Source organism: Lampetra fluviatilis, chromosome 11, assembly GCF_964198595.1.
Source record: "Lampetra fluviatilis chromosome 11, kcLamFluv1.1, whole genome shotgun sequence".
NCBI lineage: Eukaryota > Metazoa > Chordata > Hyperoartia > Petromyzontiformes > Petromyzontidae > Lampetra > Lampetra fluviatilis.
The window spans coordinates 15,301,010-15,323,263 of NC_136285.1; the positions used below are offsets into that span (position 1 = coordinate 15,301,010).

General features: G+C 58.0%; 1 protein-coding gene across 1 annotated transcript in view; it reads left to right on the forward strand.

Annotated features, from left to right (window-relative positions):
* LOC144934881 (plexin-A1-like) overlaps positions 1-22,254 on the forward strand; it is a 133,856-nt gene that overhangs the window by 107,825 nt on the left and 3,777 nt on the right. Inside the window, exons 17-28 of the mRNA XM_078861137.1 lie at positions 265-358; positions 3,300-3,614; positions 4,056-4,196; positions 5,357-5,591; positions 5,777-5,919; positions 7,426-7,694; positions 11,389-11,455; positions 16,716-16,862; positions 17,441-17,600; positions 17,763-17,866; positions 18,192-18,285; positions 21,983-22,173. Coding sequence (XP_078717263.1) covers positions 265-358; positions 3,300-3,614; positions 4,056-4,196; positions 5,357-5,591; positions 5,777-5,919; positions 7,426-7,694; positions 11,389-11,455; positions 16,716-16,862; positions 17,441-17,600; positions 17,763-17,866; positions 18,192-18,285; positions 21,983-22,173 — 1,960 coding nt within the window. The remainder of the gene's footprint in view (positions 1-264; positions 359-3,299; positions 3,615-4,055; positions 4,197-5,356; positions 5,592-5,776; positions 5,920-7,425; positions 7,695-11,388; positions 11,456-16,715; positions 16,863-17,440; positions 17,601-17,762; positions 17,867-18,191; positions 18,286-21,982; positions 22,174-22,254) is intronic.

A 22,254-nucleotide genomic window follows, 5' to 3' on the forward strand; every position in this document is an offset into this window, starting at 1 on the left:
CGTTCAACCCATCCCCGTCCCACTTGACACGGCTTCAAAGTGCACCTAGCCTGGCGCAACCTCGTCGAGACACCACCACCGATCGCCAGTGTTTGTAATTGCCGGTGTGTTAGTGTGCGCGCGTGTGTGTGTGTCTTGTGTGGAGACAAAGGCGGCTGGCCCACCCCCTCGCGCCGGCCTTCATAGGTGCTCGCTAACAGCACTTGCCCCTACAGTCTGTTAAGTCTACATGGGGGATCTTTGTCTTTGTGTGTGTGCGCGCAGTGGAGGAACGCTGCTCACGGTCACGGGCAGTAACTTGGGCACGGTCCAGGAGCCCAAGATGAGGGCCAAGTACAAGGGGGTGGAGAGCGTCGACGTGAGTGCTGCTGCCTCTCACCATCACCGCCATCACCATCATCACCATCATCACCACCATCACATCACCACCATCATCACCACCATCATCACCATCACCACCATCACCATCACCACCATCATCACCATCATCATCATCACATCAACATCATCACCATCACCATCATCACCATCACCACCAGCATCACCATCACCACCATCACATCAACATCACCCCCATCACCACCATCATCACCATCACCACCATCATCACCATCATCACCACCATCACCATCACTACCATCATCACCATCATCACCACCATCATCACATCAACATCACCACCATCATCACCACCATCACCACCATTGCTTGATATGGACATCGCGCCTCCCCCCATCGGTGCATGTCGAGGCGCCGAGCGGTAGTCTCGCCCAGGAGAACCCCCCGTGGCAGCTGCCGCTGTGTGGCCACGAGGTGAACGAGCGCCGCTCCGGCCTGCACGTGGGTCGTGTCCGCCAGGAGGGGCCGTGGTCGCCGCTCACTCTCACCCAGTGGAGTCATTTGCGATGTCACTCACGATGTCACTCACGATGTCACTCACGATGTCACTCACGATGTCACTCACGATGTCACTCACGGAGTCACTCACGATGTCACTCGCGATGTCACTCGCGATGTCACTCGCGATGTCACTCGCGATGTCACTCGCGATGTCACTCGCGATGTCACTCGCGATGTCACTCACGATGTCACTCACGATGTCACTCACGATGTCACTCACGGAGTTTGGCAACTTTGGACCGTGACTCCGACACGCGCACCACATTCTCTCTACACACAGATAAAGATCCCCGTATAGCCTTAACAGGCTGTAGGGGCAAGTGCTGTTAGCGAGCACCTATGAACGGTACACGAGGGGGTGGGTGGCCAGCACCACGCCCGACCACCTTTGTCTCCCCAGTGGCGATGTTTGCACGCCGCACCGGCTACTCATTTGAGGCTGAGTCGACCTAGGGGAGGCTCAGGATCGGTTGAGATAATCGTCACTGGTGTTGGCCGTGAGCGGGAATCGAACTCGAGTCGTCAGGTTCGTAGTGATGCGTAGCGCTAACCCCTACACACACTCACACCGCACGCAGATACACACACACAGACACGTAAACATACACACACTCACACCACACACACCTAAACATACACACACTCACACCACACACACCTAAACACACACTCACACCACACACACGTAAACACACACGTAAACACACACGCATGCACACACGTAAACACAAACACATATCCCCAAGGAGGTAAACAAACTCTCGGATAGCTTCACGCAGCCCTCCACTAAGCACCGCTGCTGCGCGCGAGGCCAGGAATTGTGCAGATGATGGGCGACGACTAACCCCCTCCACCGCCCCCTCCATTCAGCTGAGTGGATCTGCAGCCCCCCACTCCCGCTGCTCTTTTGATGTAGGGGTGGGGCGGGGGGGGACACCGCTCGTTTGCACAGGGAAACTTCCTTGACAGGCCGATGAGCCCCCTACTGTCTCCACCCTCCCCCCCAACCTCCACCCGCATCGCATCTGTCCGTCCGCCCGTCCCTCCGTGCGTACGTGCGTGGGCAAGTGCTCGGTTTGCGGAGCGGCGGCACGGTGGTTAGCGCACTGAGCCGGCGTGTTTTTTGGCGACTGCTCTTCTGCAAAATGAGAAGTAGTTTGATTGAATTACAGTTGGATCCCACGCGTGGACTTAGAGATTCACTCCCGCTCACGGCCAACATCAGCGGCGAGTGAAATCCGACCCTCTCCCGTCCCTCCCCCAGGCTGACTCAGCCTTAAACGAGCACCCAGTACGGTTTGTAAACATCAATGCAGGGTCTGGCCTTAACAGGTGCTCGCTGACGGCACTGGTCCCAGCGGTCTGCTTAGTCGGCTACACGGGGGGCGGTCTGCTCAGACTGTGCGTGTGCGTGGTTGGTAAACGGCACAGCTTGCGAGTGTTCACCCCTCCGACAAAAACCACGACCTTAACCCTCCCCTTCATGGCTGCTTTCAATTTCGCCGGCGCCCGTCTCTGCCGTGAACCACCGCCGGGGGAACCTTTGCTCGGAGCCGGCGCGACGCGGGCGGCGGTCCCGGCGTCGTCGCCGGGAACCCCCCGGGAGGAGACGCCGGACCCTGCCGGGCCGGCACAGTTAACCGCGCCTGCCCGGAGGCCCGGGCTGTGTTGGCGCTACCTCCACCGCCGCCGGGTGAACGGTTAAACAAACATTTTGGCGTAATAATTAAACCCTTGGAGAGAGAGGGAAAGGTTGTGAGGCGTGCGGGTGGGCGGGGGGCGGGGGTGGGGGGGTGGGTGCGGGGGTGGGGGGGTAGGGGGGGTGGGAGCGGGGGGGTGGGGAGGTGGGTGCGAGGAGCGGCGGTGCCGTCACCGCGTGTCTGACCGAGCCGGCCGTGTTCGCCGTTTGCAGCCGCCCTAATTATTTTCATCGCCGCCGTCCCCGCTTGATCGTTCCCACGGTGCATAAATAAATCATCCCCTACGCCGCACGCCCGTAATTGTTGATCTTCCACGAGACATGATGGCATTCTGCTGCAAAGCTTCACACCCCGCCCCCCCTCCCCCCGCCGTCTCCGCCACCCACAGCCCTCGCTCCTCCTCCTCCGTGCGGGAGGCGAGCAAACGTCGTGGAGCAGCGGCACGCGGATCCCCCGCTGTGTAGATGGTGACGCGGAATGGAGCAGCCCCACGCCCCCCCCACGCCCCCCACGCCCCCCTCTAGGCGCCCCTTGCTGCCAGGCAGGATAAAAGATGCTGCCCAAGCTGCTGCATCGGTACTCTTCCGCAGGGAGCGCTCCGGGGGATTTAAAATGTCGTGGAGTTCACGCGAGGATGGGTGGATAACACCTAACTCCAAGTCTGAACTTGATCCTAACCAGTGACCACTAACCCCACAGACTTGCACCGTGTTCAACGAGACGACGCTCATTTGCCGCGCCCCGGGCATCGAGTTCAACAGCCCTGGTCCCCTGCCAGCGGAGACCGGTGATGGAAGCTCGTCATCGTCGTCGTCAACATCGTCGTCTTCGTCGGCTGCGTCGCTACCCATGCTGGCGCCCGTGCGCCCCGACGAGCTGGGGTTCATCTTCGACGACGTGCGCTCGCTGCTCGTCTTCAACGCTTCCGAGTTCTACTACCACGCCAGCCCCACCTTCGAACCGCTGGGTCACGACCCCCTGGACATCAAGCCCGGCTCGCCCATCATCCTCAAGGTGAGCGCGACACCTCCGCCGTCTCACGGGCGCCGCCCGCGGGGGGAAATGGCAGGTGCCATGCGGGATCTCCGTGGAGTCATCGGCGGTGCAGTTTTTTGGGATTTGGCAAATTTGGACGGGAACGCCGGTGGCACACGATGGCCAACTCTTGCGGTGGCGTCACGAGATCTTTAACGTCCGCCGTAAATTGGACGGTGCGTGGCGTTATTTGATGGCAGTAAACACCACGGCATTAACCAGGGTGGCCTGCCGCATTCAAACCGTGAGCCTCTGCAACGAGCGGCGAACGCGCTGCCGCCGGGCCACCGCATCACCAGCCCAATGCACGTGCGTGGATGCGTGACCGCACGTGCGTGCATGTTTGTGTTGTTTCACACGTGTGTCTTGTTTTACGTGTGCGCGTGCGTGCGTGCGTGCTTGCTGCCATCGCGCGCTCAGGGCCGGAACTTGATGCCGGGCCCAGCCGGGGGGCGGCTGAACTACACGGTGCTCATGGGGGACGCGGCATGCGCCGTCACCGTGTCCGACACCCAGCTACTGTGCGAGTGCCCGGCCCTGTCGGGCCACCACATGTTGACTGTGAGGGCCCACCACTATTACCAATGCCACCACCAATACCACCACCAATACCACCACCAATACCACCACCAATACCATCACCAATACCATCACCAATACCATCACCAATACCACCACCAATACCACCACCAATACCACCACCAATACCACCACCAATACCATCACCAATACCACCACCAATACCACCACCAATACCACCACCAATACCACCACCAATACCATCACCAATACCACCACCAATACCACCACCAATACCATCACCAATACCATCACCAATACCATCACCAATACCATCACCAATACCACCACCAATACCACCACCAATACCACCACCAATACCACCACCAATACCACCACCAATACCATCACCAATACCACCACCAATACCACCACCAATACCACCACCAATACCACCACCAATACCATCACCAATACCACCACCAATACCACCACCAATACCATCACCAATACCATCACCAATACCATCACCAATACCATCACCAATACCACCACCAATACCACCACCAATACCACCACCAATACCACCACCAATACCACCACCAATACCATCACCAATACCACCACCAATACCACCACCAATACCACCACCAATACCATCACCAATACCACCACCAATACCACCACCAATACCACCACCAATACCATCACCAATACCATCACCAATACCATCACCAATACCACCACCAATACCGATACCACCACCACTACCACCACCAATACCACCACCAATACCACCACCAATACCGATACCACCACATGTTGACTGTGAGGGCCCATCACTGCCACCGCTATTACCAATACCACCACCACCACTACCGATACCACCACCACTACCGATTTCACCACCACTACCGATACCACCACCAATACCACCACCACGACCGATACAACCACCACCAACAGCACCACCACCACTACTGATACCACTACCTCCATCACTATCACCGACACCGCCACCACCACCACCGACACCTCCACCACTACTGATACCACCACCTCCATCACTATCACTGACACCGCCACCACCACCACCCGACACCTCCACCACCACCATCACTACCACCAAACTCACGCACGGCTGCCTGCCCACTGACTCGCACGCACCTCATCGTACTCATTCGCCGTGACCCGTGGGACAGGTGCGCGTGGGCTCGCTGGAGCAGGCGGTGGGGCGCGTGGGGCTGGTGCACGACAGCCTGCTCACGCTGCCTGCCATCGTGGGGCTGGCGGCGGGCGGCGGGCTGCTGCTGCTGGTCGTGGTGGGCGTGCTCGTGGCGTACAAGCGCAAGTCGCGCGAGAGCGACCTCACGCTCAAGCGCCTGCAGCTGCAGATGGACAACCTGGAGTCGCGCGTGGCGCTCGAGTGCAAGGAGGGTGAGCGACCGCCCGGCACCGCGCGGCGGCGGCTCATCTCTCGCGCGAATATCGCCTCGATTTTTTACTCCCATTGCCTAGTGGCGATGACGGTCGTCGTCGTGCCGGTTGTCAAACTCCAGCCGTTGCTGTTGTTGACGCGGCGGTTGTGGCTGTGGTTGCCGTTTGCGGCGGTGGCGGTGCAGCGTTTGCGGAGCTGCAGACCGACATCAACGAGCTGACGAGTGACGTGGACGGCGCGGGGATCCCCTTCCTGGACTACCGCACGTACGCGCTGCGCGTGCTTTTCCCCGGCATCGACAACCACCCAGTGCTCACCGTGCTCGAGGTGCCGGCACGGCCCCCACAGCCACCCCACCCCCACCACACACCCACCTCACACCCACCTCACACCCACCACACACCCACCACACACCCACCTCACACCCACCTCACACCCACCACACACCCACCCCCACCACGCACCCACCCTGCACCCACCTCACACCCACCACACACGCACCCCACCCCCACCCCACACCCACCCCACACCCACCCCACCACACACCCCACCACACACCCCACACCCACCACACACCCACCCCACTCACCCCGAACCCACCCCACACCCACCTCACACCCACCCCACACCCACCCCACCACACACCCCACACCCACCACACACCCACCACACACCCACCACACACCCACCCCCACCACGCACCCACCCTGCACCCACCTCGCACCCACCACACACCCACCTCACACCCACCACACACCCACCACACACCCACCACACACCCACCACACACCCACCCCCACCACGCACCCACCCTGCACCCACCTCACACCCACCACACACCCACCTCACACCCACCACACATCCACCTCACACCCACCACACACCCACCACACACCCACCACACACCCACCACACACCCACCACGCACCCACCACGCACCCACCCTGCACCCACCTCACACCCACCACACACCCACCTCACACCCACCACACACCCACCACACACCCACCACACACCCACCACACACCCACCCCCACCACGCACCCACCCTGCACCCACCTCACACCCACCACACACCCACCTCACACCCACCACACACCCACCTCACACCCACCACACACCCACCACACACCCACCCCCACCACGCACCCACCCTGCACCCACCTCACACCCACCACACACCCACCTCACACCCACCACACACCCACCACACACCCACCACACACCCACCCCCACCACGCACCCACCCTGCACCTACCTCACACCCACCACACACGCACCCCACCCCCACCCCACACCCACCCCACACCCACCACACACCCCACCACACACCCCACACCCACCACACACCCACCCCACTCACCCCGAACCCACCGCACACCCACCTCACACCCACCCCACACCCACCCCACCACACACCCCACACCCAGCACACACCCACCCCGCACCCACCCCACACCCACCCCACACCCACCCCACCCCACACCCACCACGCATCCACCCCACACCCACCCCACACCCAAGAACAGCCGTGCGTCACGGCTGTTCTTGGTGTTGTGGTGCAGTGGTTAGGCGACCCGAGTTCCATTCCTGCTCACGGACACCAGTGGCCTACCCTAGGTCGACGAGTACCTAGTGCGGTGTCTCCCCATCGGGGAGACAAAGACGGCCAGGCGTGGTTTCGGCCTCACCACCCCCACGTGTGCCGTTCCGGCCTCCGCAGCCGCTCATCATCAGCGCTCACCCCAGCGGTCTGGGTGGGCTACGCGACGGCGGGATCTGCGCTCGTCCGTGCGTTCACACCGCCGCCCTCGCCCGCGCGCGTGTCCCCAGGTGCCCGGCAATCGGCACGAGTGCGTGGAGAAGGGGCTGCGGCACTTCGGCACGCTGCTGGGCAGCAAGGTGTTCCTGCTGGCGTTCGTGCGCACGCTCGAGTCTCAGCGCGCCTTCTCGATGCGCGACCGCGGCAACGTGGCGTCGCTCGTCGCCACGGCGCTGCAAGGCAAGATGGAGTACGCGACCGACGTGCTCAAGCAGCTGCTCTCCGACCTCATCACACGCAACATCGAGAGCCGCAACCACCCCAAGCTGCTTCTGCGAAGGTGACGCGCGTTCCCCTCCTGCACCGCGTTCAAACCACCACACTGCAGGTCACCACAGCACACTCACCCACTAACCCCACTCGCCCACCCACCCTCTTACTCACCCACTCACTCACCCACTTACACACTCACTCACCCACTCACCCACTCATTCACCCACCCACTTACACACTCACCCCCTCATCCACTTACATACTCACTCACCCACCTACCCACTCATTTACCCGCCCTCCGACTCACCACACTGCATGGCACAACACACCATTCCACTCTGGAATTCTTTTCCCCAATCATCGTCATCTCTTTTCGCAAAGCCGCGTCGCTCCGTCTCCCCCGTCGCTCCGTCTCCCGCGTCGCTCCGTCTCCCGCGTCGCTCCGTCTCCCGCGTCGTTCCATCTCCCGCGTCGCTCTGTCTCCCCCGTCGCTCTGTCTCCCCCGTCGCTCCGTCTCCCCCCGTCGCTCCGTCTCCCTGTGGCAGATTGTGCTCGCTAATCGAGCGCCACTCCTTCGCTCGTGCTGGGTCTCACCGGGCAGCAGGGTATCAATTACGCCAGATGGGGCATCGCCCCCTTCGAGGAGCGGAGGGTGGGGGGGGCATGGCATGGGTGGGGTGTGGGGGGGTCAGGGAGGATCGTGGAGGGCACGTCTCCACCCACGCGGCACGGGAGCGAGCGCCTCTCGTTAATGACCGAGGGTTTTAGTTGTGCGCAGGCTTCGCGATGGACACGCCTCGCGCGGGAACGAGAGCGTAAGGGTCCACCAGGGGGAAAGCTTCATCCAGCAGTTGATTGATCATGGCTAACGATGATGATCATCCCGGGCTGGCCTTCATCTATGGGTGGATTGTGCAATTCACGACAACGATAGGGGGGAGTCGTTCATCCAGCAGTGGATGGAACACGGCTAACAATGCGGCTGATCGGTGCCGTGAAGGCTGGGGGTGAGGGGCTAACGAGGCCACCGTGGATCCCGTACACAGCGGTCACGGGGTTACGGAGGGGGGGGAGGTAGTTGTGGGGGGCAGTGGAGTGGTGGGGGGCAGAGAGCACGCATCATTATTGTTTTTATATTTCAATTAATTAAAAAAACCCATTTCTCCCGCCCCCACGTGCCTACACAAGCAATTACCGCAATCCGTGATTAGCGGCGTGGCGCTCGGCTCGCCGCGTGGTTCTCTGATTAATGGCTGCCGCCGCTCGCAGCTTCCCATTAAATATTCATTTGCCCATCAGCGGCGCTCGTTCGGCCGCCGTCCTTGTTGCTGCGCTGCTGCCCGCCGGTCGTGGCCTGGCCCGCCCCCTCCCGCGCGCCCCGGCCATCCGCCACCGGCGCCTTTCCGGTGGTCTCTTTGCACGACGGCGGCTCGCGGGAACACAGAAAACAAAGTAATTCTTATCGGGGGGAGGGGGGCCGTGTTGTTTTTAGTGCAGCCTGCACGCTCACCGCCGCTCTGACTCTCCGGCCTCTCTCAGCGCGGCGTCATTGATGGCCGCGTTGAGGTTTTCAACAACAAATGGCGCGGCTGTTGAGCGCTCGCGCTGTGTCGTCATTCATTTTGTTTGGCTGCGTTGGGTGGTGGAGGGTCTTAATGACACAAATTGGGCCAGGTCACCACGTGCAGGTGAGACAGTGCAGGTGAGATGGTGCAGATGAGACGGTGCAGCAGCACAAATCAGTGATGAACTCGAGTCACGACCCCAAATAGATAAGGGGGGATGTGGGGGTGGGGGCTCAGCCTGAACCTCGACGCCGCCCAGGTCGTCGGTGCATGCACGTGCGTGTGTGTGTACGTGTGTGTATACGTGCGTGTGTGTACGTATGTGTGCGCACGTGTGTGTGTGTACATGTGTGTGTGTACGTGTGTGTGTATGTGTGTGTGCACGCGTGTGTGTGTACGTGTGTGTGCACGTGCGTGTGTGTGTGTACATGTGTGTGTGTACGTGTGTGTGCGCGCGCATCTGTGTACGTATGTGTGCGCGCGCATGTGTGTGTGCGTGTGTGCGTGTGTGTGTTTGAGTGTGTTTGAGTGTGTTTGGGGAGCGGTAGGGTAGCAGTTAGCGCACTGTGCTACGAACCTGGTGCCCCAGGTACAATTCTCGCTCACGGCCAACACCAGTGACGATTATCTGAACTGGTTCTGGGCCTCCCCTAGGTCGACTCAGCCTCAAATTATGTGTAAACATCACCACGAGGGAGACAAAGACGGCCAGGCGAGGTGTTGGCCACCCATCCGCTCGTGTGCCGTGCCGGCCTTGATAGCAAACAGCACTTGCCCCTACAGTCTGTTACAGGCTATACGGGAGATCTTTGTGTGTGAGATAAGAGGCGCTCGTCACGTGTGAGGGGGGGGGAGTGTAGGGGGGGGGAGTGATGAAGGTGGCCACCCACTCGGCTCAAATCGCGGCACGTGTGGGCCGGCCCTTGCCGCTGCTCATTACCCACAATCCTCTTCTCTTGATTGGCTCAATTTGTAAATCGCAGCGGGTTTTGTTGAAACCCATCATCTCGGCCGGGATTACCATCATGCTGCCCCTGTGGGGAGCGGCGGCGCAGGGGTTAGCGCGCTGTGCGATGAACCCTCCGTCACCGACTTACACACTGACCGGCGTGGTGGAGTGTGGCACAGCGACCCCGCACGGCGTGGGGAAGCCTTCCCCCAGCAGTTGATTGATGAAGGCCCGTGAATAATAATGATCACATTGTGATTTTCTTCTCAATTTAGCATTTGCAATGCACCACCATCATCCTAAGCAGCAGCCTCCATCTATCTACTACTGGATGAAGGCAATTCGATTATTCTAAATCCAAATAACTAAATTCTGTATTAAAATAAAAAGCGAATTAAACAAGGTTTAGAGAAGAATTTCGGCCTTCCTCAGAGGGAGCTGCTCTCTGCTGCACAGAGCCGTGCCCTGTTCGGGGGCCACAGCCGGCTGGCTTGATTCGATTTCGGTGCGGACACATCGAGTCTGTGCCAAGCCACGCATCACCGAGCACTCCGTTAACCAGGGCGGCCGTGCCAGCCGTGGGAATTCATTCGCCATGCCCCCGGCAAAACCGCCGATTTTCCGCTTCTCATTGGCAGGAGCCGGACGCGGGTTTAGTGACTTATCTCTTTCTTCAGTCTTCTCTCTCACTCTCTCTCTCTTTCCATCTCTCACTCTCTCTCACTCACTCACTCTCTCTCTCTCACTCGCAGTCTCTCTCTGTCTCCCGCTGTCCCTCGCCCGCGCACTCTCCGCCAATGATATTTCCCTGCCACTCGTGCTTGACAGTGGCCTAACGGGCCGTGGTGGTGGCTTTGTTTCTTGCAGCTCGATGTAAATATTGGTGTGGGTTAGATGAAACAAATTTGCGTTTACTGTGTTAATCAAAATCATCGTCATCGTTAGCAGCAGCAGCCACGGTCAAGCCTCTGCTGCGTGAGGGCTCCCCAAGCCGTCGCCACCTCTAATGGTTCTGCCTCTACACAAACCGATTGCATCGCTCCATCTCCGCAGCGGCACAATCACGGAGCACCACGCGCGTCGTTGACGATCGTCGCCCTTGACAGGCGTCGTTTCGGGAGCGACTCTGCGTGAGAGTCAGCTGCTGTTCACTCGAACTCGACGACCTCGATGGAGCTCCATCGAGTCAATGACCTCCACACCTTTGTCTCACCTGCTGGCCTTGTCTCTCTCTGTCGCTTCCGCAGGACCGAGTCCGTCGCTGAGAAGATGCTCACCAATTGGTTCACGTTCTTACTGCACAAGTACCTGAAGGTCAGTCCTCAGCATCTTGGAAGGGGCGTGTGGGGAGGTGAGCGAGTGAGTTTGTGGAGTTTGTATGTTCTCTCTCTCTGCCCCTGTTCTGCGTGGGTTTGCTCCGGTTTCCTCCCACAGCTAAACCCCACACTCACAGTGGAACTGGCATGGCCCAAAAATCCCAATGCTGAAGAAACAATGAACCTGCAAATCACTGAATTTGGACCAGCAGCAGCATACCCCCCCCCCACCCTCTACTGCGAAAACTTGGCAGGACCCTCCAGAAAACGAATCTCGAGTCTCAGCGAGGCAACGCGCTCCCGAAAGAGCAGAATCATCGCCACAACGATCGATGATGGTGCCCCCCGTGACCCGGCGACCCCTCCCCCACCGACCTCGTGCACCGCCTGCACCAATCACGCGGGGGTCACGCACATCGTGCCGCCATCGTCACGTGGGAACAACAGGAAAAACAAGCGTTTCCGAGTAACCACGTACGCAGTCGCGACAGCAGCAATAACACAGCAATGACGATACCAGCAGTAACAATATGCAAATTGGTGATTAGTGATCGTAGTGAGGGGGCTGGTGGTAGTCATGGCAGCAGCAGCAGCAGTAATGCCACCGGCTGGCTGAGTAATCAGCTGGACCTGAGGCAGGCAAACCGGCCACGCTTAACGAACGCGACATTCAATTGCAAGGGGAGGGGGTGGTGTTGGGAGGGAAGGGTCGTGACCACAATTGCTCACGAGCTATCTCCACCATCAACAATGTCCTCGCTCGCTCGTTCAGCCATCCACCCACTCAGCCACTCAGCCACTCAGCCACCCACCCACTCAGCCACCCACCCACTCAGCCACCCCACCCACTCAGCCATCCACCCACTCAGCCACCCACCCACTCAGCCATCCACCCACTCAGCCATCCACCAACTCAGCCACTCAGCCACTCAGCCACCCACCCACTCAGCCACTCACCCACTCAGCCACCCCACCCACTCAGCCATCCACCCACTCAGCCACTCGGCCATCCACCCACTCAACCATCCACCAACTCAGCCATCCACCCACTCAGCCACTCAGCCATTCAGCCACTCAGCCACTCAGCCACCCACCTACTCAGCCATCCACCCACTCAGCCATCCACCCACTCAGCCAACCACCCACTCAGCCACCCACCCACTCAGCCAATCAGCCACTCAGCCATCCACCCACTCAGCCACTCAGCCACCCACTCATACATCCACCCACTCAGCCATCCACCCACTCAGCCACTCAGCCATCCACCCACTCAGCCAACCACCCACTCAGCCACCCACCCACCCACTCAGCCAATCAGCCACTCAGCCATCCACCCACTCAGCCAATCAGCCACTCAGCCACCCACTCATACATCCACCCACTCAGCCATCCACCCACTCAGCCACTCAGCCATCCACCCACTCAGCCAATCAGCCACTCAGCCACCCACTCATACATCCACACACTCAGCCATCCACCTGCCCACTTGCCTCACTTGTCCAAGGATGTTTTTGCTCTCCCTTTGTCCTATTCACTCGCTCCTCTGCTTTCTCATCCACCAACTCGTCCACTCGCCCTTCTCGCTCGTCCACCAGCCAGCTCTTTTGTCCATTTGCTCGCTCACCCACGACGTGGCTCGTCCACTGACTCGTACGCAAACCCACTTTGCTCACCCATCGCTCGCTCATTTTCACCATCAGCTTTCTCCACCGTGTCCCCTAATCGGTTGTTCTCTTGTCCACCTGCTCCACTCTCTAATTGACCCACTTTCCACCTTGTCCACCCTCTCACCCCCGTGTTCATCTGTTCGCTTCTCCACTATCTCTCTCGCCCAAACTGCTCGCAGATTCATTCATCCGACCACTCGCTCCCTCATCCACCCTCGCACCCCATTGTTCGCCCGCTCACTCACCGTCTGCTCAAGGAATGCAGGCAAGGGAGGGGGGCGAGTGAGTGAGTGAGATCCCAGTGAGGGGTTCTGCACCGCTGCGATCAAAAGATGTTTTGTGGCAATTATCATCCAGCCAAACAATGAGCCCATTTTAAAAAAATGAATCGGGGTTGATAGCGCGAGGCTGCACCCTTCATGTGGCCATTAAAGGCCTTTCATTGCCTCTCAGGCCGTCTCCCTTTACAAGTAATCTCATTTTCATATCTCCCACCGCATCTCCATAATGCTGCCCTGCGCCTTTCTCCCTCCCGTCCGCCGCCGCCGCCGCTCCCGCGCCATTGCATACCTAAGTAATTGCTTCCTCGCCGCCCGATCCGCCGTATAAATCATCCTATTCATTCCGCCGCGTTTGCCCCGTTATTTATTTTTTCTCTCTGCTCACCCGTCCGGCCGCCCGGGCCGTTTATCACCGGCGGAGAGAGAGGAGACGCGCCGGAGTGGGACGCCACGACGTAGCAAGTAATCGGATCCTTTACCGATTACTCTACTAATTACTCTACCGATTACTCTGAGCCTCTACTGGTTACTCTACAATTACTTTACCGATTACTCTACTAATTACTCTTCCGATTACTCTGAGCCTCTACTGGTTCCTCTACAATTACTTTATCGATTACTCTACCATTACTCTACCGATTACACTACAATTACCCTTCCGATTACTCTGAACATTACTCTGCAAATTACTTTAGTGATATATTTAACGATTACACTGAGATTACTCTTCCGAATACTCTATCGATTAGAGAACCATAGTCATGCATAGACACTTACAAACTTGCTTAGAAACCGTTTACCGGGATAATAATATGTCCTCGGAGGAGGCACGGTTTGGTTTGGAATGACTTTGGCTGAAGTCCAGCCGTGAGAATCGGGCCGCTGGGTTGGGTACCTTGTGATGAATACATAATTGTCGTACTGGCCGCTGATCTGAGCCATGGCTGGCAATTGAACTCGGGTTGCTGCGACCGTAGCGCAGTGCGCGAACTGCTGCTCCACCCTTCTTCAAGCACACAACAGACAAAAGATCCCCAGAATAGCCTCTCAAGGCCTCGTTTGGGGCAAGTGCTGCTCGCGAGCCCCGACAGAAGTTGGCACGGCACACGGGGGAACAGGTGACCAGCACCACGCCCGACAGCCTTGGTCTTCCCAGTGTTGATTAAACAATGAAGCAGGTACTCATTTAATGCTGAGTCGATGTAGGGTCGGCCCAGGACCGATTCATATATTTGCCGCCGTTATTGGACGTGAGCGGCAATCAAACTCGGGTCGCTGGGTTTGCAGCGCAGTTCGTTAACCACTGCACCACCACTCCCCACACACACAAGTACACACGTGCATATACACACAAATACACGATGATGATTTAAAAGATAATTTCTCCAAGTGCACAGCTGAGGATTCGTCACCATTAGCAATGTCACATTAATATTGTACTCCATTCAATGTCTTCTTTACATGTCCCAGTGCTTTGAGATAATGTAGTTTTAACCGTACATTACATTTAAATATGATTTCATTCATGACTTCTCCTAAATTGCATATGTCGGAGACAAAAACTAATCCCAGTAATTCACTACCTCAAGCTTAATAAGTAACAATTAAAATGTTGTATTTTATTAATTTGAGCCCAAAAAATATCTTGTCTCGGCGGTGGAGCAGAGGCGCAGCGGTTAGCGCACTGCGCTACGAACCCAAACATCCTGGGTTCGATTCCCACTCACGGTCAACACCAGTGACGATTATCTGAACTGTTCCTGGTCCTCCCCTAAGTAGACTCAGCCTCAAATGTGTGGTACTCGCTAACAGCACTTTCCCCAACGAGCTGTTAAGGCTCTATGGGGGATCTTTGTCTTTATGTTTGTGTGAGTCAGTGAACATGACAAGGTTTCATATGGGGACTTTGTGTGTTCACAATTCGCATCCCACCATCCCACCACGACCCGGGCTCAACTGCGTGGATGTGCGTGCGTGGATGTGCGTGCGTGGATGTGCGTGCGTGGATGTGCGTGCGTGGATGTGCGTGCATGCGTGGATGTGCGTCCGTGCGTGCGTGGATGTGCGTGCGTGGATGTGCGTGCGTGGATGTGCGTGTGTGCGTGCGTGCGTGGATGTGCGTGCGTGGATGTGCGTGTGTGCGTGCGTGCGTGGATGTGCGTGCGTGGATGTGCGTGTGTGTGTGCGTGCGTGGATGTGCGTGTGTGTGTGCGTGCGTGGATGTGCGTGCGTGGATGTGCGTGTGTGCGTGCGTGCGTGGATGTGCGTGCGTGGATGTGCGTGTGTGCGTGCGTGCGTGGATGTGCGTGTGTGTGTGCGTGCGTGGATGTGCGTGTGTGTGTGCGTGCGTGGATGTGCGTGCGTGGATGTGCGTGTGTGTGTGCGTGCGTGGATGTGTGTGCGTGTGTGTGTGCGTGCGTGGATGTGCGTGCGTACATTGTTCGGCAACCGAGATGACTCGGCAGCCTCTGCCGTGCGTCGTCGCGTGACGGGGGCCGGAGGGCCGCGTGGCGTAACGAGAGGGGGCGGACGAACAATGTTCCTCGCCCGCGCAAGCATGTGCGTGTGGTGGGCGCGGCTCTCATCGTGCGGGCGGTCAAGCGTGCGTGTCCGTGTTCATACTCTTGTGCGCGCGCGAGCGTGATGACCACTCCTGTGTCCGCCCGTCTGCATCCACCTGAGTGGCTGCTTGTCCACGTGCATATCTATGTATGTGTTTATGTGTGTATGTATGTATGCATGTGTGTGTATGTGTGTATGTATGCATGTGTATGTAAGTATGTATGTGTGTGTGTATGTGTGTGTATGTGTGTATGTATGCGTGTGTATGTAAGTATGTATGTGTGTGTGTATGCGTGTGTATGTGTGTGTATGTATGCGTGTGTATGTAAGTATGTATGTGTGTATGCGTGTGTATGTGTGTGTATGTGTGTATGTATGCGTGTGTATGTAAGTATGTATGTGTGTGTGTATGCGTGTGCAAGTGTGCGTGTGTATGTATAGTGCAGCAGCGAGCGCACTGCTTAATGAACCTGGTGACTTGAGGTCGATTCACGTTCATGGCCAACACCGGTGATTATTATCTTAACTGATCCTGGGCCTCCCCTAGGTCGATTCAGCCTGAAACGAGTACCTCGTGCGGTGTGTAAACATCACCATCGGGGAGACAAAGGCGGCCAGGCGTGGTGCTGGTCACTCACCACTTAGTGTGCCGTGTCAGACTTTCACAGGTGCTACTCGCTAACAGCACTTGCCCCAACAGTCTGTTAAGGCTATACGAGCACCTTCGTCTTTGTGCGTGCTTGTGCAGGAGTGCGCTGGCGAGCCCCTCTTCATGCTCTACTGCGCCATCAAGCAGCAGATGGAGAAGGGGCCGATCGACGCCATCACGGGCGAGGCGCGCTACTCGCTCAGCGAGGACAAGCTCATCCGCCAGCAGATTGACTACCGCACCCTCGTGAGTCCGACTCGCCTCAGTCGTGGCCGAGATGATGGGGGTGGCGACGATGATGGCGACGATGGCAGTGGTCGCCGTGGTAATGCAGTAGGTAGAGATAGTGATGCTGGTAGTGGGCTGCGCTACGAACCCGGCGACCTGAATTCGGTAAACACCAGTAAACCAGTCTTGGGCCTCCCCAAGGTTGACTCAGCCCCAATGAATAGCTAGTGTGGTGTGTAAACACGTTGCAATGGTGGTAATAATGATGGTGATGGTGGTGTTGGTAACGATGATAGCAGATGACGACCACGATGATGACGATGATAACATTGGCGTTGATGACAATCACAAAGCAAAATTTTCCGGTGGTGATAAGTGTGTTGATAGTGGTAGAGGTTGAAAAAATTATGGTTTTGAAATTCATGATGTTTCTGATGGTGATGATGATGCTTATAATGTCGCCGGTGGTGGTGACGACGGCGTTAGTCATCCTGATATTGAGAGCAACGCCGTCGGCGGCAGTGTTGTTGACGACGGAGATCGTGCACCCGTCACGACGACGGCTGTGCACGCGCTCCCTCTTGCCCGGCCGACAGACGCTGAACTGCGTGACCCCAGAGAGCGAGAAGAACGTGGAGGTGAGCGTCAAGGTCCTCGACTGCGACACCATCACGCAGGTCAAGGAGAAGCTGCTCGACGCCGTCCACAAGAACGTGCCCTACTCCCAGCGGCCCAAGGCCATTGACCGCGACCTCGGTGAGGCCCCGGCCGTCTCGTCCGGGAACCACGCGCATCGCGTGGGGGAGCTGGCCAGCAGATGATGGGGAGAAGTTAACGTAGCGGTGGATAGATCACGGCTCACGATGACGACGATGACGATGACGGTGGTGGCGTGCGGTGGTGGCGTGTGGTGAGCAGAGTGGCGACAGGGCCGCATGGGGCGCGTGATCCTGCAGGACGAGGACGTCACCACCAAGATTGAGAACGACTGGAAGCAGCTCAACACGCTGGCGCACTACCAGGTGACACTCACACCACGTGGTGTGAGACACACACCACGTGGTGTGAGACTCACACCATGTGGTGACACTCGCACCCCACGTGGTTAGACTCACACCACGTGGTGACACTCACACCCCACGTGGTTAGACTCACACCACGTGGTGAGACTCACACGGAGACTCACAGACCCACACATGGAGATGTTGGCGAAGCTGAACTGGGACGATCTTGGGGGAAGTGCCAAGCATAGTGGCTCCTGCGAGCGTGGGTCGAGCGTGGGTCCAGTGTGGGTCGAGTGTGGGACGAGCATTGGTCGAGCGGGCGGTGCGTGCGCTGTTGCCGTAGGTGGCCGATGCATCCACGGTGGCACTGGTGCCCAAGCAGACGGCATCCTACAACGCCGCCAACTCGCTGCTCTCGCGCTCCGTCAACAAGTATGGTGAGCATCAGCCAGGGTACCGGCCAGGGTCCCGGCGACTACCAGCGAGCAGAGTGCCGGCGCTATGTCCGTGCGCTGTGCACCGTGCGCTGGGTGCGTGGGGACCAGGACGAGGCTCCGGGCACCTCGTTTGGGTGCACCGAGCACACGGTGGTTTGTTTGTCAGCGTTGGTTTTAGTGTTGTTGGTGGTGGTGTTGCTGGTGGTGTTGGTGGTAGTGTTGGTGGTGGTGTTGCTGGTGGTGTTGGTGGTAGTGTTGGTGGTTGTATTGGTGGTTTTATTGGTGGTAGTGTTGGTGGTAATAGTGTTGGTGGTTGTATTGGTGGTAGTGTTGGTGGTAGTGTTGGTGGTGGTGGTGGTAGTGTTGGTGGTGGTAGTGTTGGTGGTGGTAGTGTTGGTGGTGGTAGTGTTGGTGGTGGTAGTGTTGGTGGTGGTAGTGTTGGTGGTGGTAGTGTTGGTGGTGGTGGTAGTGTCGGTGGTGGTAGTATTGGTGGTGGTAGTGTTGGTGGTGGTAGTGTTGGTGGTTGTATTGGTGGTGTTAGTGTTTGTGGTGGTAGTGTTGGTGGTGGTAGTGTTGGTGGTTGTATTGGTGGTGTTAGTGTTTGTGGTGGTAGTGTTGGTGGTGGTAGTGTTGGTGGTGGTAGTGTTGGTGGTGGTAGTGTTGGTAGTGGTAGTGTTGGTGGTGTTAGTGTTGGTGGTGGTGGTAGTGTCGGTGGTGGTAGTATTGGTGGTGGTAGTGTGGTGGTGGTAGTGTCGGTGGTGGTAGTGTGGTGGTGGTAGTGTCGGTGGTGGTAGTGTCGGGGGTGGTAGTGTTGGTGGTGGTAGTGTTGGTGGTGGTAGTGTCGGTGGTGGTAGTGTTGGTGGTGGTAGTGTTGGTGGTGGTAGTGTTGGTGGTGGTAGTGTTGGTGGTGGTAGTATTGGTGGTGGTAGTGTTGGTAGTGGTAGTGTCGGTGGTGGTAGTGTCGGTGGTGGTAGTGTCGGTGGTGGTAGTGTTGGTGGTGGTAGTGTCGGTGGTGGTAGTGTTGGTGGTGGTAGTGTCGGTGGTGGTAGTGTTGGTGGTGGTAGTGTTGGTAGTGGTAGTGTTGGTGGTGGTAGTGTCGGTGGTGGTAGTGTTGGTGGTGGTAGTGTCGGTGGTGGTAGTGTTGGTGGTGGTAGTATTGGTGGTGGTAGTGTTGGTGGTGGTAGTGTTGGTGGTGGTAGTGTCGGTGGTGGTAGTGTTGGTGGTGGTAGTATTGGTGGTGGTAGTGTCGGTGGTGGTAGTGTTGGTGGTGGTAGTGTCGGTGGTGGTAGTGTTGGTGGTGGTAGTGTTGGTGGTGGTAGTGTTGGTGGTGGTAGTATTGGTGGTGGTAGTGTGGTGGTGGTAGTGTCGGTGGTGGTAGTGTTGGTGGTGGTAGTGTCGGTGGTGGTAGTGTTGGTGGTGGTAGTGTTGGTGGTGGTAGTGTTGGTGGTGGTAGTATTGGTGGTGGTAGTGTGGTGGTGGTAGTGTCGGTGGTGGTAGTGTTGGTGGTGGTAGTGTCGGTGGTGGTAGTGTTGGTGGTGGTAGTGTTGGTGGTGGTAGTGTTGGTGGTGGTAGTATTGGTGGTGGTAGTGTCGGTGGTGGTAGTGTCGGTGGTGGTAGTGTTGGTGGTGGTAGTGTTGGTGGTGGTAGTGTTGGTGGTGGTAGTATTGGTGGTGGTAGTGTTGGTGGTGGTAGTGTTGGTAGTGGTAGTGTTGGTGGTGGTAGTGTTGGTGGTGGTAGTGTTGGTGGTGGTAGTGTTGGTGGTGGTAGTATTGGTGGTGGTAGTGTTGGTGGTGGTAGTGTTGGTGGTGGTAGTGTCGGTGGTGGTAGTGTTGGTGGTGGTAGTGTTGGTGGTGGTAGTGTTGGTGGTGGTAGTATTGGTGGTGGTAGTGTCGGTGGTGGTAGTGTCGGTGGTGGTAGTGTTGGTGGTGGTAGTGTTGGTGGTGGTAGTGTTGGTGGTGGTAGTATTGGTGGTGGTAGTGTTGGTGGTGGTAGTGTTGGTAGTGGTAGTGTTGGTGGTGGTAGTGTTGGTTGTGGTAGTGTTGGTGGTGATTTCTCACCAGGCTGGCGCTGATTGTAATGGCAGGGAAAACAAAACCACCGAGCCGGGAGCAGCAAGCGGAGGCCACGCGGAGAGAGGGGAGAGCCGTGCGAGGCGGCGGTGGTGGCGACGTGGGGTGCCACGGGGGGTGCCACGGGGGGTGCCACGGGGGGTGCCACGGGGGGTGCCACGGGGGGTGCCACGGGGGGTGCCACGTGGTGTGCTACGCGGGGTTACCACGTGAGGGGTGGGGTGCCCTTTGTTATTTCTGGGGTGTTTCACTTTTACATTTATTTATATTCCCCCCGGTTCACCGTCACGGTCTCGTGACACAAGGTGAGATAAATTGCCGGCGATGTGGGAACGCCGGGCCCGGCCTGCCACTCTTGGCGCTCCCCCAGCTTCAATAAACAGGAAACCTCCCTCCCTCCCTCCTTGGCTGAGCCGTGCCACTACACCGTGGCGGCTCCCTGCTGGCGGCCCCTCATTACTCCGTGTGGCACGGCATGCGCCGCGCCTTTTAATTAACGGGGAAATCGCCCGCTCTTCGTGCGCCGGCGCCGACGCCACCTTTGAAGTGCACGGAAATTTAATATCAATTTACGCCGCCGGTTCTTTCCGGGTGTTACGTTCCAATTAGGAGTTAATTTACACGCCCGCTTCTTACGCGGGCGTGGAATTGGCATGCTCGCTCGCCACCGGTCGTGGTCGTTCGCTGCCTCTGACCGCCCGGCGCGACGCGCGACGTGCCGGCGGCGCGGTGGCACGCGGTCCTGCCGTGCCAACGCCGTGACTGCGTGGTGCCCGCGTGGTGACCGCGTGGTGACTCGTGGTGACTCGTGGTGCCCGCGACCAATTCTTGGCACCGCCGCGGCCGAGCCGGGACAACTCGCTCAGCTCTCGGTGCCTTCGCCTTGCCTAGCCTGGTGCAAGGCTCAAGGCCTTCCTCTTCTCCTCTGCTTTCATTGACGGCCTCTCTCGCAGAGACTCACAAAGAGACCCATGAACTTCACACAGAGACCCATAGACTCACAAAGAAACCCGTAGACTCAAACAGAGACCCATAGACTCACACAGAAACCCGTAGACTTACAGAGACCCATAAACTCACACAGAGACCCATAGACTCACACAGAAACCTGTAGACTCACACAGAGACCGATCGACTCACACAAAAACCCGTAGACTCACACAGAGACCCGTAGACTCACAAAGAGACTCATGAACTTCACACAGAGACCCATAGACTCGCGCAGAGACCCATAGACTCACACAGACCCATAGACTCACACAGAAAGCCGTAGACTCACACAGAGACTAATCCACTCACACGGAGACTGATAGACTCACACAGAAACCCGTAGACTCACACAGAGACTTATAAGACTCACACAGAGACCCATAGACTCACACAGACACTGATAGACTCACACAGAGACCCATAGCAAGACATACTGGATGTGGCATGCCGTGCATAGGAATATTTTCTGCGCCTGGTGAGGTGGCGCAGGGATCAGGGTGCCCGCCCGCTCACTGAGTCGCTCCGCCTACTCGCCCGCACGCCCTCCTGCTAAATCAGTTGCCCGCCCGATTGCCCGCTCGCCTGACCATTGATTGCGACCTCCGGTTCGGCGCTGGCTCTTCTGCGTCCCCGCGCAGAGAGCATCATGAGGCACCCGGGCAGCCCGGACTCGCTGCGCTCGCGCACGCCCATGATCACTCCCGACCTGGAGAGCGGCACCAAGCTGTGGCACCTCGTGAAGAACCACGACCACGCCGACCAGAAGGAGGGCGACCGCGGCAACAAGATGGTTTCCGAGATCTACCTCACGCGGCTGCTCGCCACCAAGGTGAGGAGACGCATGCTGCCCCCTGCTCCCGCGGTCCCTCTCGCCTCGTCGCTCGCCAACGAGGTGGTCGGTCTCTATTGG